Source organism: Carcharodon carcharias, chromosome 2 (assembly GCF_017639515.1).
Source record: "Carcharodon carcharias isolate sCarCar2 chromosome 2, sCarCar2.pri, whole genome shotgun sequence".
Lineage (NCBI taxonomy): Eukaryota > Metazoa > Chordata > Chondrichthyes > Lamniformes > Lamnidae > Carcharodon > Carcharodon carcharias.
The window spans coordinates 213401773-213420415 of NC_054468.1; the positions used below are offsets into that span (position 1 = coordinate 213401773).

At 44.5% G+C, this 18643-nt stretch overlaps 1 protein-coding gene across 1 annotated transcript in view; it reads right to left on the reverse strand.

Moving 5' to 3' along the window:
• ryr2a (ryanodine receptor 2a (cardiac)) overlaps nt 1-18643 on the reverse strand; it is an 806696-nt gene that overhangs the window by 369400 nt on the left and 418653 nt on the right. Inside the window, exons 20-23 of the mRNA XM_041213076.1 lie at nt 14785-14977; nt 5854-6070; nt 2080-2184; nt 1240-1343 (exon numbers count right to left, since the gene is read on the reverse strand). Of these exons, the coding sequence (XP_041069010.1) occupies nt 1240-1343; nt 2080-2184; nt 5854-6070; nt 14785-14977 (619 nt within the window). The remainder of the gene's footprint in view (nt 1-1239; nt 1344-2079; nt 2185-5853; nt 6071-14784; nt 14978-18643) is intronic.

Below are 18643 nucleotides of genomic sequence, written 5' to 3' on the forward strand. Positions count from 1 at the left end.
CCATTATACACGAAGACTCCCAAACAACAGCAAGAACACTTTGCTGCTGCATTACTGTCATGCAAAGGGATGGGAGCATTCTCCATGGAGAGTGTCTGTACATAAGAGCAATTAAATGAAAGAGTCAAATGTGAGACCAGGTGGTATTTAATGAGGCAATGAGGATTTCACCCATCGGCTGGAGATCCGGCGATGGTGCCACGATGTCTCTTTTAGGGGAGGCCTGCTGCATTAAGTGCCACTCAGGCACTTCACTGGGCGGCGGCAGGCCTTCTCAGGGATTAAGGACCCCGAGGTCATAGGTCCTACCTGCTGAGAGCTGCCAACCAATTAGAGGCCAGCAGCTCCACTGAACAGCAAGGCTACCAGGGAGGCGGTGGTTGCTGCCAGCATGGCACCCCAGCCGAGGCCTAAGATCGCAGAGCAACCCAGCCCATAGGTGAGTGATGGGAGGAGGGGGTTGGTAGCAGGGGCAGGGCGGGGGTGGGGGTGGTGCTCTCAACTGCACCCCCCCCCCCCCCCTTCCTGTTGCCAGGCCCCTCATCAGGAACTGAGTGCCTTTGGACAAGAGAACGCCTACCGCCACCCTGGTTCCTGCAAGCAACCCCTCATGGTAAGACTGGCAGGATTAACACCAGTGGTGGTGGGATGAGGCCCTTACGTGAGCATTAATTCCCACTTAAGATCCTCAATTGGCAGAAGGGTGGGAAAACCATCCATAGACCATCCCCCCACGGACTTAATTGGGATGAGGCGAGAAGGTGGCGGGGTCCCCACCCGACACCCTCCTGCCTGATTAAATGTTTCCCCATCCGGTGGGAGGGGGCATTAAATTCCACCCAATATTTCCCTTGTTTACATCTTTGACATTAACTCGCAAAATAAATTTTGCTGCACCTGAGGCAGGCATTAATTTCAGCACAAAATCAAGAGCCGAAATAATCTGAAGTAATTCAGGACCTTGACTCATATTCTCACAGGGTGAAATGATTTCTGGTGGGGCCATGCATGGCTTATCAGAGGGTTACAGAGACACTGATTTTCTGCTCATTACTCTCGTGATTTTCAGAAAGAAACTTCTACTGGACGCAAATAAAGTAAGAATAAGCTTTACAAAGGTATGTAGGGATCCAAAGATTGTCAGCTTTAAGTAACTTTATTTCACCCAAACTCAAGGAGGAATGATGTCTGCTTCTGCCCCCACAAGAAGGAAGAGATTAAATGAAAGAACAAACTCACTTGAGGGTTTCAAGTGACATCTGCAAATTGTAATTTCGTTCCTGCTCCGGTAACTTGGAGAATTCCACCAGACAAGGATGCTGCCGTTTGTTGTCATCCCGGATCTGTAAGGAAAATGCCAAGTCTGTTGTAAGCAATGCCAGCTTCTTTGTCGGAAATTCATATGTTTCCTTTTTTCTGGGGGCAGAGAACTCCTTCTTGATCACAAAAGAACTCTAGCCCCCACTGACGTCTCGTTCAAACTTCAAGCACCTCCACCAGGATTGACTCCCAACCACCAGCTCCGCAACCCCCACCCACCCAGACCAAGGTCTGATCTGCTGGTCAACTCCATGTAAGAGCCAGATGGTTCCCTCCCCTTCACAACTGCAGTGGGCTGCCTCTTGGTGCTCTCAGCTCACTGGTGCCATTTTAAGAACCATTTATGGTATGAGCCTCCTAGCACCAGTTTTGTGTGGAGGGAGCACCGCTCTGCCACCTTGGTGTCCATTTCAGGCAGGAGTTGAATTTCCAGCCTGAGTGCCAAGTAACAGGTTCACTGAGACTTCAAGGCAGTTTGGGTAATAATGCAGAGGTGGCCAACTCCAGGAAAGCACATTAACTGTGTAGGTTGTAAAGTTTACTATGTTCCAAGATACTGCTTGCTAAAGTTGTCTTCCTTTTAACTTAAAAGGTATATTTTCCTCCATTCGCTTATTATAATAAAAGTCTTCATCCTGTTCAAAGTCAAACCAATTTTGATTTTCCTAAGCTAATCAACAATAGAAAATATGCCTCCGGGTTGCAGTTCAAAGCCTGCCAACCAAATTGACATGCATTAATGGTAGGCTACCAACATACCGGCCCATATGTCCAGCCAAGCTCAATTTTGTTCATCACCCAGAGCTCGTGAATGTTTTCTGCTAGCTTTTCCCGTACTCGGTCCAGATGAGGTGGGAGTACAATCTGAAAAAAGTTCAAGTGAGAAACATTATTCTCCAAAGTAATCTTACAAAATACATTTTTCCCCTAAAATTTCAATATACAGGAACATTAGCAAAGGCCCAGAACATCTTTTTATATATATAGTGTGAAGGATCAACAATGTGTGTGCACAGCTTTCTTCCAATTGGTGAAATCTCACCTGCTTGGATCTCTCTGGGATCTTTCTCCAAATAACAAGTAGCAATGGCTTTCAATAAAAACACTGATTGTCCCACCTTACAGTGGAGAACATAAAATGGCTATACCAAAATACAAGACATGGTCCCTTTCAGACACTTCTCCTCTAGGTACCAGGTCCTAAGAGGGCATTGGCAGCCATGGACTTACATTAGATTCGTCCATGAATATGCCTGGCAAAGTATGACAGTGATTTGCCATTTGCAGTATGGCTAACCAGGAAACTCTCCTGCTCTTACTGCCTGCTATCAGGCATATTGGAATGGCTTACAGGCTGATAATCAATCACCACAATTGGCCACATTATGCACACACCTTCCATGGTCATCAAGTCCCAAAGTGGGACTTGAACCCAGAGGTAGGGACGCTACCACTGCACCACAATATCTCCCTTTCAGTCACTAAGCTGGTCAAAAAAAGATGCAGAAGCAGTACAACAATATCCATTTAACTTGCTAGCCATCTATTTAAATTTCTTACCATTCAAAGGCACAGTCAAGCATCACTGGACTGATACAAGATTTATATGGGCAAAATTATGAAGAACTGCACTTCCCACATTTATAACAGAATTAGCGTGGACGTTAAAATTGCATCATTTTTGGCCTATTATTGAAATTAAGCTCTGGCCACTTTTTGGTTGTGGGAGCCTCAATGTACACCAAATATTGGCCTCATGTACAATGTGGCATAATTAATTTTCAAGCAACTTCTGTCCCTGATTACACGTGGCTATGGGGCTTGAATGAACCAAATATAATCTCCATATTCTCCAAAGCAATCTCACTCTAGGGGCAAGATCCTGTGCCCTCCCCCATGGCAAGATTGGTGGCGGGTGGGCAATTAGTCAGCCAGAAGGGTGGCAGTTGAGCAGCCCGCCACCTTCCCAACTGCACTCCAATTAATTCGGCGGTGGGGCGGCCCACTGATGGCTTTCCTACCCCACCTCCAATTGAAGCCTTTAAGTGGGCAATTAATGCCCACTTAAGGGCCTCATTCCATCATTGCTGGGGTTAAGTAAGCAACAGGTTGTGGATCTTGTCATGTGGAGAGCACCACAAGCTAACCCTGGCATGTTTGCTTGCAAGTCCCAAGGGAGGGGTGGGTCTCTTGTTCAAAAGCAAGGGAGTACAGAGTGTCTGATTCGGTTACACAGCATCTGGAAGTGGGGGTGGGGGTGCTGAAAGCCCATGCTGCTGACTCCCCTCCCTGATACAACTCCAACAACAAACCCCCCCCCTCACGATCACTCATCGTGTAGGGTCCCTCCTTGATCTGATGCCTCGGGTAGGTGCAATACCGGCAGCAGCCACTGCCTTCCCTCTTTTCAGTAGGTGGAGCTTCTGCCACCAGAGCCCTTTATCACGAGAGAAGGCATGCCATTGGCCAGGTGCCTGAGTGGCACAGGATGCAGCATGCCTTCCTGAAAAGGAATGACACAAGGGTCTTGCCAGGTCTCCAGCTGGTGGCCAAGACTCCAGTCGCCTCCACATGATTTCAGCCTAGGTTATTTTTTGTCAGTGCTTTGCACTCATAATCTAGGATCAAAGTGAGCTAAATGTCAATCAATAAAATCAGACCATGTATTACAGATTGAAGACAACATGAATTACCAGCAAAAATTGTTCCATCTCTATCAAGCATCAGTTTGCTAATTAAGGAATTATGAGGTAAAGTTGTAAAGCTTTGAGTTTGTTTTCTATTGAGGAGGAAGCTTAGACCCTGAAATTACTTTGGGTACTACTCATAATTTGATGAATTTTATGAGTCCTGTATTAGATACATTTTTGGGCAATTTGGCATTTTTAAGCCCAAGTTTTAGATGAATCAACTGCAGCTACATTGCCTGCAACATAGCATTTGGTCAGGTAGAGAGCAACTAATGACACTAGTCAAATCAACAAAACAGGGATAATGCAAACAAACAGTTGGAGATGGTGCTTTACATACATACATATTTTGCCATACTGCCTGGTACTAATATAGAATAAATTCTGCTAAAACAGGATTAAAATTCATATTCATAAAGTATTTTATACATAGTGCTTGGCACTTGAGAGTGAGCAGCAATTTAATCAAAGAAATTAACATGATTCCTCAGTGAAAGCATAAATCATTGCTTAAAACTCAATATTTATCATTCAAATTGGAGTAAGCTGCTGGCAGTGACACAGAATCACAGGTGTGATACGAAGGGGGGCATATTTTTCGCCAGTCATTTATTCTGATACAGAAATGGAAGTGAGCATAAAGTGAGAGAAAAGAGTCATTAATTGTGGTGAATTTGCAACATTAGGATTTTGGAAAAAAATTGGCATTGTTGCATTGCAATGAAAATTCTTAAAAGATACTGTTAGATAGTTTTGCCATCTTAGAGTCATGACTCATGGTTGTCTGTTTAACATTCAACATTTAAGGGAACAATGTTGTGTATAAAGCACTGAATCAGTTATGCCTCTCATTCCTCATTCTCTGATCACAAATCACATTCTAAGGATTTTTAAGGCTTGAGACCTTTACTTATGAATCAAACATTTCATTTGTATTCCTTACTTGAATTAACATCAACTTCATACAAAGAAACAGAATATCTGCTCATTATTACATTGTTAACCAAATTCATAAAATGCTGGTGGAATACAGATGTTAGTCTGTGATGCCGTCAGAACCAAAGCAGAATAAGAAACGGAATAATCTATAACGTACACTGTGATATTCCCCTGAAATATACAAACTATCACTGCTGTTTGATCCATTCAGTGCAATAGCTACTCACATTCAAGCAATGTGGTTAAGTCAAAAAAGTCACCAATTTGTCACTGAGATAAAAACAAAAAACTGCGGATGCTGGAAATCCAAAACAAAAACAGAATTACCTGGAAAAACTCAGCAGGTCTGTCAGCATCGGCGGAGAAGAAAAGAGTTGATGTTTTGAGTCCTCATGACCCTTCAACAGAACTAGTTTTTCCAGGTAATTCTGTTTTTGTTATCAACTTGTCACTCCCTTTCTTGAATGCCCCACCAGTGAAGGACACAAGCAGAAAGCAGAGAGCAATGCCAAGCAATGCTAATTATTATAAATAATAACACATCCTAAGGTGTGCTGTAAGATAGCAATATATCAAATTTGATGTGACACACTGATAAACTACAAGGTTTATGTGATGTCAGGCCGTATTTGATTTATTGTCTTGAAGGAAGATGCCCAATTGTCTTTCTAATCAAAGTCCAGACCTCAGCACAATATCATGTCAATACCGAACTCAATGATGCTGTATTATTATTCACATAGCCAGCCTCAAGGAGTTGTATTTTTGGACATAAGTCCTAAATTTGCATACATTTAAAGCATCTGAATCATCTCATTTAATATGTTGTTTCTACATTCACTATAAAGTTGCATCTGTGGTGATATAAAAGATATGCAATTGCCCAGCAAAACAAGAGCCTTACCTGAGTCGTACCCACAGGCATTGGTGTAAAGGCAGCTTGCGTGAGTGAGATGTTAGGACCCAGGAGATCCCTTACACCATTATGATCTTGTTTGTATTCATTAGTGTGTTCCACTCTCATCTTCTCCTTAGGCAGCAAAGCTTCAAAGCAAGGAGCATAACCTGGAGGTGGGAGGAACTTAAACTCCCCATGACGACCGCCGAGCAAAAAACGGACTCTAGGGAGACATAAATGCAGTTTACTTAGAAGAAGCAGCTGAATTAAAAACTAGAAAGCAGAAAAAACATCTATAATCAGCAGATTAACTAAACTCTAGTCTGACAGTTAAGTGGAGAACTGCTGACTCAGAAGCTGCCACACAAACATAGTAGATACCTCTGTGTCATGAGGATTATTTCTGAAAGGAACATTTGAGGCCAACACTGCTCGAGTAGCTTTCTCTGCTAGCACACTTTGAAACTCCTGATGTCTGTAGGGTAAACATCCCCTGCAAAGAACACCATCAGCTGACAGCTAACAAAGCACTCCCATTGCCACAGAACCTCAAAAGGTGTCTACCTGAAATTCTGTAACCCCTACTGGAATACACTCCACATGCTACAAACTAACGACACCCCGTCTCTTGATGGTGCAATTCCTGGTTGACTGCAAACGACACCAACCGCAACCTGTTAACTGACCCGAGTGGTGAAGTCGCAGGTTTCAACCTTCCACTGAAAGTCTGGACAACCCTCAACCTCTTCAAAACAGTGCAGGGAAACTGCAGCCACTTTCTTCACAAGTGTAACATGTGGAACAACTCAGCTTGCAATTGTGGCCATCCAAGATAGACCACTGTCCACATACTGAACTTTTGCCTTGAGAGATCCTTTCCTGGTGACATCATAATCATTCACACTTCATCAGCTGAAGCCGTTGAATGGACTGTTAACCTCGACGTCAAACTACAACTGCACCTCCAGACTTACGAATGAATCAAGTGGGGATCTGCTCAAAAGGTCAGCAGGCCAGAGATTGGGCTAGAAAACAAGCAACAATTCTCTGACCCACAGACTCTCAAATGAAGCTTCCCACTAGGAAAGGAAAATTGCCAAATTTAACTTTAGATTCCTAAAGTGCTATTAAACTGAATTGCAATGAAAGTGGCTGTAATTCTAATTCAACACATTCTCCCATGTTTCTTAAGTGTCCATGAGCCACTTGCCCTTGCAGTCAATAATGTGATAAGAGAAGATTGGCACCAGAGGTTAGGTATTGAATATATTCACTTTGCTGCTTCACAATACTAATCAGGAAGCCACATCATCAACTGCAGGGAATACAAGTGGAAATTTATTTAATGTATAATACATTACAATTTCAAACACTTGTTTTGGAAATAAAACTGACAGTAACATCACAAAGCAGCTTCAACTGATTTTCTGGTATGCAGAAATTGAATTCCTTTTCTCAAAGTGAAATTCCCCAAGTGCTAAGATTATCTTCACTTCTGGGGAAACCATAGCTTTCATTTTTGTGCATTTATTGGGCTAAAAATTTGTTAAGGTCTGTTTCTGGGAGTGAGGTTTGCACTTCGCGATCTGTCCCCACTCTGTTTCTGTTGAGGCAGCGGCACACTAACTTGGTTACCTGATTCTAGTGTTAGTCCGAGCAGGGCCCTCGCTGCTGGCTGCCTGAGCACCCAGCAGGAGGCCAAGCAGCATGTCAAGGGTCATGAGGACTCGAAACGTCAACTCTTTTCTTCTTCTCCGCCAATGCTGCCAGACCTGCTGAGTTTTTCCAGGTAATTCTGTTTTTGTCCTGATATCATGTCTGCAGTCAGCCTGTTCCTCTTAAAGAATGTCTGACTCTCTTAAGGGGGAATCTGCACTCAGTGGAATGAAGCTGCTGCTGGCTGCCTCTACTGACACTTGCTGCAAGTAGGACAACACAAACATGTAAATTAGGAGCAGGAGTAGGCCATTCAGCCCCTCAAGGCTGCTCCAACATTCAATAAGGTCATGGCTGATCTGATTGTGGCCTCAAATCCACATTCTCTCTCCTCTGTAACCTTTGACTCCCTTGTTAAGTCAAGAATGTATCTACCTCTGCCTTAAAAATATTCAATGACCCTGCCTCCACACTCTCCAAAGACAAACGACCCTCTGAGAGAAAAAAAATCCTCATCTCCATCTTAAATGGGAGACCCCTTATTATTAAACTGTGTCCCTTAACTTAAGAGTCATAGAGGTCTACAGCACAGAAAAAGGCCCTTCAGCCAATCAAGTCTGCGCCAGTCAAACAAGTATATAACTATTCTAATCCCATTTTCCAGCACTAGGCCCATAGCCTTGCATGCCATGGCATCACAAGTGCACATCCAAATACTTCTTAAATGTTATGAGGGTTTCTGCCTCTACCACCCTTTCAGGCAGTGAGTTCCAGATCCCCACTAACCTCTGGGTGAAAAAATTCTTCCTCATATCCCCGCTAAACCTCCTGCCCCTTACCTTAAATCTATGCCCCCTGGTTATTGATCCCTCCACCAAGGGAAAAACTTCCTTCCTGTCTACCTTATCTATACCACTCATCATTTTATACACCTCAATCATTTCCCTCCTCAATCTCCTCTGCCCCAGGGAAAATAACTCCAGTCTATCCAATCTCTCCTCATAACTAAAACTCTCCAGCCCAGGCAACATCCTGGTAAATCTCCTCTGCACTCTCTCTAGTGCAATCACATCCTTCCTATAATGCGGATTCCAGAATTGCACACAATACTCTAGCTGTAGCCTCACCAATGTTTTATACAATTCCAGCATAACCTCCCTGCTCTCACATTCTATGCCTCGGCTAATAAAGGCATGTATCCCATATGCCTTCTTAACCATCTTATCTACCTGTCCCACTACCTTAAGGGACCGGTGGACATGAACACCAAAGTCCCTCTGATCCTCGGTACTTCCCAAGGTCCTACCATTCATTGTGTATTCCCATGCCTTGTTTGTTCTGCCCAAGTGCATCACCTCATAGTTATCCAGATTAAATTCCATTTGCCACTGATCAACCCATCTGACCAACCCGTCTATACCCTCCTGTAATCTAAGGCTTTCCTCCTCACTATTTACCATCTTGCCAATTTTCGTGTCATCCACAAACTTATTGATCAACTCTTCTACATTCAAGTCTAAATCGTTTATATGTACCACAAACAGCAAGGGACCTAACACTGATCCCTGTGGAACCCCACTGGACATAGACATCCAGTCACAAAAACACCCCTCGACCATCACCCTCTACTTCCTGCCACTCAGCCTATTCTGGATCTAATTTGCCAAATTGCCTTGGATCCCATGGGCTCTTACCTTCATTATCAGTGTCCCTTGCGGCACTTTATCAAAAGCCTTGCTGAAGTCCAAGTAGACTTGTTCTAGTGTCTCCGGCAAGAGGAATCATCCTTTCAGCATCCACCCTGTCAAGTTTCCTCAGAATCTTACATATTTCAATAAGATCACCTCTCAATCTTCTAAACTCCAATGGATATGGGTCCAGCCTGATCCCTCTGTACCTCAGAGTTCTGCAATCTCTCTCCATTTAAAAAATATGCTGCCTTTCTATTTTTCCCGCCAAAGTGAACAAGTTTACATTTCCCACATTATGCTCCACCTGCCAAATTTTTGCCCACACACTTAACCTATCTATATCGCTTAGCAGGCTCCTTACATCATCTTCACAGCCTACTATCCTACCTATCTTTGCGTCATCAGCAGATTTAGCAACTTTACATATAGTCCCTTCATTTAAGTCATTGAAATAAATTGTAAACAGTTGAGATCCCAGCACTGATCCCTGTGGCACTGAACTCATCACATCTTTCCAAACCAAAAATGACCCATTTATGCATGCCTACTCTCTGTTTCCTGTTAGCTAACCAATCCTGTATCCATGCTAACGCACTACCTATGCCATGAGCTCTTATTTTACATCTTTACATAAATAGAGCAGCAGGGAAGAGAGAGTGCTCCCAGGTTCATTGATGCTGTGCTGGAGACATTAGTCATTGAACTGGACAGGACAGATGCCGTGTTTCTACGGGGTCTAGGAGGCTCTCAACTCAAGGGAATGGGAGCAGATGCTAAGGGATGTCATTGCCAGGAGTGTGGCCTTGAGGATCTGGAAGTACTGCTGCAAGAAATTCAATCACCTCATATGCATCAAGGCCAGTGAATGCATCTTCAAAAGACATCTCCCACCCACCACATCACCAACTTCTCATGTTGCATAATGCCCCACACCCCCATCACTCACCCATGAGCAGTCCCTGGCAGTGAGGACACAGGACCAAAATCCAGGTACTCCACCTAACTCTCACAAATACCAATGATATCAGTCTCACACCCAGCTCCTACTGCTTCCACATACCTCCAGCTATTCTGCTATGGCAGGCACACCACCCAAACACAACAAGATCACTGACATTCTTTCCTCTCTCTTGAAGGACAAAGTGACCCATAGCCATCGAGAGCAGAGTGGAACTGGTGGGAAGCAAGGACACCTGTATTTGATGAGCCCTACAGAGAAGGTGGCTCTCAGCATTGTGGGGCCAGCATTGACACAGCCCATGTCATCATCAGGATGATGGTACGTTATTGCCTTATGTCTGTTCTCAACTCCTATCGCACCATCATCCTGCTCTATAGAATAACATGCAAACTGCAGCTGATGTTACCATGGTTAAAAAAACAAAAAACTGCGGATGTTGAAAATCCAAAACAAAAACAGAGATACCTGGAAAAACTCAGCAGGTCTGGTAGCATCGGTGGAGAAGAGCAAAGTTGACGTTTCAAGTCCTCATAACCCTTCAACAGAACTAAGTAGAAATAGGAAAGGGGTGAAATATAAGCTGGTTTGTGGGGGTGGGGGGGGTGTTGTTGGGACAAGCAGCTAGTGATAGGAGGAGATAACCAAAAGATGTCACAGACAAAAGAACAAAGAGGTGTTGAAGGTGGTGATATTATCTAAAAGAATGTGCTAATTAAGAGTGGAGAGCAGGACAAACAAGGTAGCTCTAGTGGGGGTGGGGTGAAATAAACGATGGGTGGAATACATTTAAAAATAATGGAAATAGGTGGGGAAAGAAAAATCTATATAAATTATTGGAAAAAACAAAAAAGAGGGAGAAGAAACGGAAAGGGAGTGGGGATGGAGGAGGGAGTTCAAGATCTAAAGTTGTTGAACTCAATATTCAGTCCGGAAGGCTGTAAAGTGCCTAGTCGGAAGATGAGGTGCTGTTCCTCCAGTTTGCGTTGAGCTTCACTGGAACAATGCAGCAGGCCAAGGACGGATATGTGGGCAAGAGAGCAGGGATAGTCGCCCAACCTCGGACGGCCCGCTTCTACCTCCTACCCAAAATCCACAAACAGGACTGTCCCAGCAGACCGATCATGTCAGCCTGTTCCTGCCCCACGGAACTCATTTCTCATTGTCTTGACTCCCTTCTCTCTCCCCTTGTCCAGTCCCTTCCCACCTACATCTGTGATTCCTCTGACACCTTACGTCACATCAACCATTTCCAGTTTCCTGGCCCCAACCGCCTCCTCTTCACCATGGACGTCCAATCCCTCTACACCTCCATCCCCCACCAGGATGGTCTGAGGGCTCTCAGCTTCTTCCTCGAACAGAGGCCCGAACAATCCCCATCCACCACTACTATCCTCCGTCTGGCTGAACTTGTTCTCACGCTGAACAATTTCTCCTTTAACTCCTCAATATTTCCTCCAAATAAAAGGTGTGGCTATGGGTACCCACATGAGCCCCAGCTATGCCTGTCTCTTTATGGGGTATGTGGAACATTCCAGTCCTACTCCAGTCCCCTCCCACAACTCTTTCTCCGGTACATCGATGATTACTTCGGTGCTGCTTCATGATCTTGTCGGGACCTGGAAATATTTATTAATTTTGCTTCCAATCTCCACCCCTCCATCATTTTCATGTGGTCCATCTCTGATACATCCCTTCCCTTCCTTGACCTCTCTGTCTCAATTTCTGGTGATAGACTGTCCACCAATATCCATTACAAACCCACCGACTCCCACAGCTACCTCGACTACAGCTCCTCACATCCCGCTTCCTGTGAGGATTCCATCCCATTCTCTCAGTTCCTTCGCCTCCGTCGCATCTGTTCTGATGATGCTGCCTTCAAAAACAGTTCCTCTGACATGTCCTCCTTCTTCCTTAACCAAGGTTTTCCACCCACGGTAGCTGACAGGGCCCACAACCGTGTCTGGCCCATCTCCAGCGCATTTGCCCTCACACCTTCTCCTCCCTCCCAGAAACATAATAGGGTCCACCTTGTCTTCACTTATCACCTCACCAGCCTCCGCATTCAAAGGATCATCCTCCGCCATTTCCGCCAACTCCAGCATGATGCCACCACCAAGCACATCTTCCCTTCACACCCCCCCAGTGGCATTCCGTAGGGATCATTCCCTCTGGGACACCCTGGTCCACTCCTCCATCACCCCCTACTCCTCAACCCCCACCTACAGCACCTCCCCTTGCAAACGCAAAAGATGCAACACCTGCCCCTTCACTTCTTCTCTCCTCACCATCTAAGGGCCCAAGCACTCCTTTCAAGTGAAGCAGCATTTCACGTGCATTTCCCCTAACTTAGTCTACTGCATTCGTCACTCCCAATGCGGTCTCCTCTACATTGGAGAGACCAAATGCAGACTAGGTGACCGCTTAGCAGAACACCTTCGGTCTCTCTGTAAGCATTACCCAGACTTCCGTGTTGCTTACCATTTTAACACTCCACCCTGCTCCCTTGCCCACATGTCTGTCCTTGGCTTGCTGCATTGTTCCAGTGAAGCTCAACACAAACTGGAGGAGCAGCACCTCAATTCTGACTAGGCACTTTACAGCCTTCCAGACTGAATATTGAGTTCAACAACTTTAGATCTTGAACTCCCTCCTCCATCCCCACCCCCTTTCCGTTTCTTCCCCCTCCTTTTTGTCTTTTCCAATAATTTATATAGATTTTTCTTTTCCCACCTATTTCCATTATTTTTAAATTTATTCCACCCATCGTGTATTTCACACACCACCCCCCCCCCCGCCCCCCAGAGCTATCTTGTCTGTCCTGCTCTCCACTCTTAATTAGCACATTCTTTTAGATAATATCACCACCTTCAACACCTCTTTGTTCTTTTGTCTGACATCTTTTGGTTATCTCCTCCTATCACTGGCTGTTTGTCCCAACAACACCCCCCCACCCCTTTAAACCAGCTTATATTTCACCCCTTTCCTATTTCTACTTAGTTCTGTTGGAGGGTCATGAGGACTTGAAACGTCAACTTTGCTCTTCTCCACCGATGCTACCAGACCTGCTGAGTTTTTCCAGGTATTTCTGTTTTTGTTTTGGTGTTACCATGGACCTCTGTCTTCCAAATCACCTCCCCTCACCCCAAACTTCCATAATGATTTTCTGTTTTCAGATACCAAATAGTTGCTAGTTGTTGAAGCACAGCTGTCCCAGGAGGAAGACAGCAAGACCAACGCAACGATGAAGAGGCCCTGTCTCTTGGTCTAACACTCACAGTCACCGGCTCAGATACTAGCACTGTGCATACCATAGTGTAAAATTGGGATCTGCATATAGTAAATCGCCAAGCATGAATGGGCTACAGCCACATCAGGAGGAAAAAATAGTTCATGTGTTGGCACTGGAGGGTGAAGTCACAAATTAATTCTGCTACAGGGGGACTCAGATCTGGACTATGATGAGCAGCATACAGGGGAACACTGATGAAGGTGCACACCCAGACGCTGATTGCAGGGTTGCCACACAACCTCCTATCACCATCAAGCAACACGAAGAATTCCAGCTCCACATTGGCAGAAGACATTGCACAGAGCATGAAGCCCATCCTTTTCACTGTGGAAGTTGTGGCCAAATCCATGACAGCACTAGTGAACCCAGCAGTCACGCAACGTCTGGTGGTTCAGCTTCCACTGCAGCAAAGCCCAAAACCGTCCAACTCTGAGCATCACAGTGGAACCTCAGATAGAGGTGATGAGATCCATGTTTACTGCCGTATAGGCTCAGGCTGTTGCCATCATGGCTCATAAAGGCTCTCACGGCAGTGCAGCAACACGTCCTCCAACAAATTACTAGGATTGCTGAGAAGCTGCCCCATGGGTGTGGCAGTGCTGCATGAACCTGCTATCCCCTCTCAGGGTGACAGCATTCATGCTCCCACCACTGCCACACCACCAGTGCCCTTGTTATTCCCTGTCAGCCAGCCAGACCAGACTGCTACTACCCATATCCAGGTGGTGCAGTCCAAAGCTCTGCATAGGGACACTAGGGGCACTAGTACAAGCAAGGGCACCCGCCAAACAGGTACCAAGGGAATGCATAAGGACGAATAGCTCATTTTGGTTGAATCAGTGGATGCGTTATTTGATAAAGATGTTATGGTAAGGTTCTTGTCGGCGGCTTTTGGCAGGACTTTGGCCAGGAAGATACTGTGATGGGATGTCACAGGTGAGTAGGAATGTGGGGTATAGTGGAGCAATAGTGGTGAAGGGATGTCATCCTGAGGGAACTGCAGTCTGAGTAGGCCCTCATGGGCAGCCCACCCAGAGTGAAGACATCCTGGATGCCTCCTCCTCCTTTCATGTATAGCTTCCCCTCTCAAAAACCTCTATATTTATACTCAGAACAGCTAACCTGATGTATCCCACAATGGAAATTGTAACAATAATGTGCGTTTTCCAACATAACGTGCTGGCACACTTCTGCTGGCAGAATATTGGAACACATTGGTGCGAGATTCGTGTGATGGCTCCTGACTTGCTCAGCTGTCGACCCTGCAACATTGACGCACTGTCACACAAATACTGAACTGAAACGAGCACAGGAATGGAAAAGCAATAAGAATTACTAACTTTACTCCTGTAGAGAAGCTGACCACAGGAAAGAAGAGTCCATCGGTATTAAAGTTTTCAAACATTCCCTGAACTGGCTGCCCATTAATTCGGAAGGAAATGCTTGGAGCGCTTAAATCCAGACAGCAGCTGATAACATCATCAGCTCTTAGGAGGTGTTGATTTGGTGAACTCACTGTCCGTGCAATGCAGCCTAAAGGAGAAAAAAGACAAACTCAGAAAGCATTACATCAGTTTCTTAACATCATAAAAGCTCCATGAGGTAGACTTTCTGCTCTTAGAAAGGAAAATTTTATGTTTATTTTGATAGTTTTAACAACCCATTTAATGTGGGGAGCTTGTTACTATTCCCTCAGATCACAGTGTGAAACACAATATTGAGATCATGGCGGATAGAAACACAGCTAATCATGGCTCAATCGAAATAATACTAATAGCATGTTTCTCTGGCATCTAAATGGCACTTAACAAGGTGGCATAGCTGCCTTTAATTCAGAATAAGTCAAACATCATGAAACTGACCCAACAAATCCAGAATGTGACCTGACTTCCAATGTCTGTCTTCCTGACCTGACGAGATGCCCAATTTGAACCCGCACCCGATATTGATTAAATTTAAAAGTTGACGATAGTGCCATGGATTTTTATCAGCTGAAATTGTATACATCGGCACTTTTATATATCTGTGAAAATATATGCATGTCTTCCAGTGAATGAGTTTGTGGGTGCAAGAGACTGACATTAAGAGTTAGGTAAATAACAGAGATGTAGCCACAGTTCCAGCATTAGCCCTAAATCCAACAATCATTATATTTCAACAATATCCCTCAATGTGCTAATTTTACCCTTCTTTCATGTGACAAACAGTTCAGCCCTACAGCAGATTCCAGTCACCAGGCTGCATGTCCTCCTGAAAGAGTGGGGGTTAAAGTCCCAGAAATTTGTCCAGAACCTGACTCAGATCTACTTTTCTCCACTTCTGGCTTTAACTGAGGCTGGACGTCATAAAGGTAACCCATGGAAGACTGCAACTTTATATATGGGGCTGCAAGCCTCATTGGCATTCAGCTTTTGACATTTAACTACCGTCAGCATAGTTTCTTGGGCTGTGGGGAATCTGGCAGCTTCCTCGAGGTGAGGACTTGGTGGATTCAGAAGGTAAGTTCGTTCACACCTACCCCCTGGATCCAGGTGCCTGCCTGAGAAGCCTCCACAATGGCCTTCCCCATGATCTTTCCCATGAGGCCTCTGACCTCCAGCCCACCCAAACAGACCCCAATTCCACCCTCCCACGGAAGATTCATACCTCCCCTACCACCAGGCCCCTAAGCTCCACCCTCCATCCCCAGGTTTGGGTGCCTACCTGATTGACCCCTCTCTTACCTGTGTCACGAAAGTTTAATAATTCTCATAATATTATTGTGATTTATTGTAAAGGTCGGTTAATAGTGGGGTTTGGATAATTTCCGTGTGTGTGTCTGTGTGTGGGGGGTTTAATTGAATTGGGGACAGCTGGTCTGGAGGCTTTTGACTCATCAAAAGGAAGCTAGGTTTGAAATGCTAAATACGTACACAGCTGAAGTTTTAGAAAGCGTAGTAAGGTGAATTTGCATTTTTAGATAAATGAGGGTAGTTTCAAAGAAATGGTAGGATGTTACACCTAGCCGAGAAGCTAGGCCAAGCACTGTGTTTATTTTTCCCAACGGTTACTGATGGTATTAGCACCAAGAAAAGATTTATATTATGAGAAAGGTAAAGTTCCAAAGGCATGTGGGAACAATGGAATTTGCATTAAAAGAGAGAAACAAGTATAAAAGGGAAGATACTATGTATTAAAGAGGAAGGAATTGTAAGATCTACCAGAAGTGAGAAAAGCCTCAAGTAGTTGTGCATTAAAGTTGCTGTCTACAGACACGGAAGCTGGGAAAAGTCATTTTGAATTCTACTGTCCAGGGTACTGTGGTGATTTGCTTGGATATGTTTAAAATCTATTTGTTTTTTACTGTTGCCTTAAGGGGATGTAACTGGAATCCAGATTAACTAGGGGTTTTAGGAGTTATTATAGTAGTAATTTGTATACCTATGTGTGTGCTTGAAATCTTTTTTGTTAATAAAGGTTTAATTTAGTTTTCTAAAAAAAAGAACTCCAAGGGCAGGATTTTCCCCCCATTGGGGGCGAAGTTGAATAGCAGGCGGGCACAGGCGCACCTTCGATCGGTGCTCCTGAACGGGGATGCTACGCCATTTTACGCCAATTAAGGCCCGCCCAGCGTGACGCTACACGGAAGCGCTATGTGCTTCCTGTGCAGGCGAGGTGGGGTGGGGGGGGGGATCCCTAACCCTGAGAGTGTGCTCTTTCGCACATGCGCACAAAAGACAGCACTCATCTCCCTGAGGCTAAATGCTGCCTCAGAGAGATTGGCTGTTCTGTCAAAAATATTAAAAATATGAAAAGGAAAATTCCTGACATGTCCCCTCATGTGACACAGTCACATGAGTTGGGACATGTCCATAATTTTTTTAAAAACTTTAATAAAATTTTTTTAAACCTACATGAAACCTACATGGGCAGGTCCATTAATTAGTTAAATGACTCTGTCAATGGCCTCAATTGGCCATCGACAGGTCGGCGGGCACACAGCTGATTTTGCTGCACCACCGCCTACCTGAAAATTTAAATGGGGCGCCGTGATGTCGGGAGTTCCATCTGACGTCACCACGAGTCATTTTACACGAGGGCGAGTAGGCCCCGCCCCACTTGGTAATGTGAAATTCCTACCCTAAGTCTTGGTGGACTTGTTACTACTGAATTCAAGGCATACATCTCGAAAAAAATATAAACTGCAAAACTGTTGTGGTTGCATGATCAAATTTCCTTCATGGATTTGATCTGCCTGGTACACATCATCTGGTGTCTCATAACAAATTGGGTGCTCTTTGCGCGATATTTGAAATTCCTTGCTTGGTTCGGACTTGGTGAATCTTAAGGTACTAGTACGAGAAGCACTTTGATTCAGGAGTTGGTGCGAGGGATGTTTAAAGTGGCGAGACTGCAAAAATAGCTGTATCCACAGTTAAAACATTTTTGGAACTAGAAGATATAACTCTGATTGGGTTACAAAAAGTATCTAGGGGTAAATTAACAGAGCTGTTGGATAAGTAGCAGTTGAGGTTACCTGTAGGGGCAAAGAAAGCAGACGTAGTTGAGATAATAGCACAGCATTTAAAACTGGAAGGGATACTAGAGAAACCAAGTTCTCCAGGGGATAAGTCAATTGATAAAAACAAAAACAAAAAAACTGCGGATGCTGGAAATCCAAAACAAAAACAGAATTACCTGGAAAAACTCAGCAGGTCTGGCAGCATCGGCGGAGAAGAAAAGCTCTTTCCTGGACTCGAACTCAAGTTCTGTCGAAGGGTCATGAGGACTCGAAACGTCAACTCTTTTCTTCTCCGCCGATGCTGCCAGACCTGCTGAGTTTTTCCAGGTAATTCTGTTTTTGGATAAGTCAATTGAGTTGGCTAAGATCCAATTGCAAATGAAACTACTTGAACATGAAAAGGAAATGAAAAAACTTGAACTAGAGGCAGAAGAAAAAGAAAAGGAAAGAGAAAGCACATTCCCAAAGGGAACTGGCAGAAAGGCAGGAGAGGGAAAAAAGACAGGAATGGGAATTCGAAATTGTGAGGTTAGAAAAGGAAGAAAGAGAGAAGGAAAGAAAAAGAGAGTGTCAGCTTAAAAAGCAGCACTTTAAAACAAGAGATCTAAGATGCTGAAGAGAGTTCTGATGATGAAGAAACCTTTAACCTAAAACCCAGTGGGGAGATGTTTAAATTTGTGCAAGCTCGTCCGAAGAAA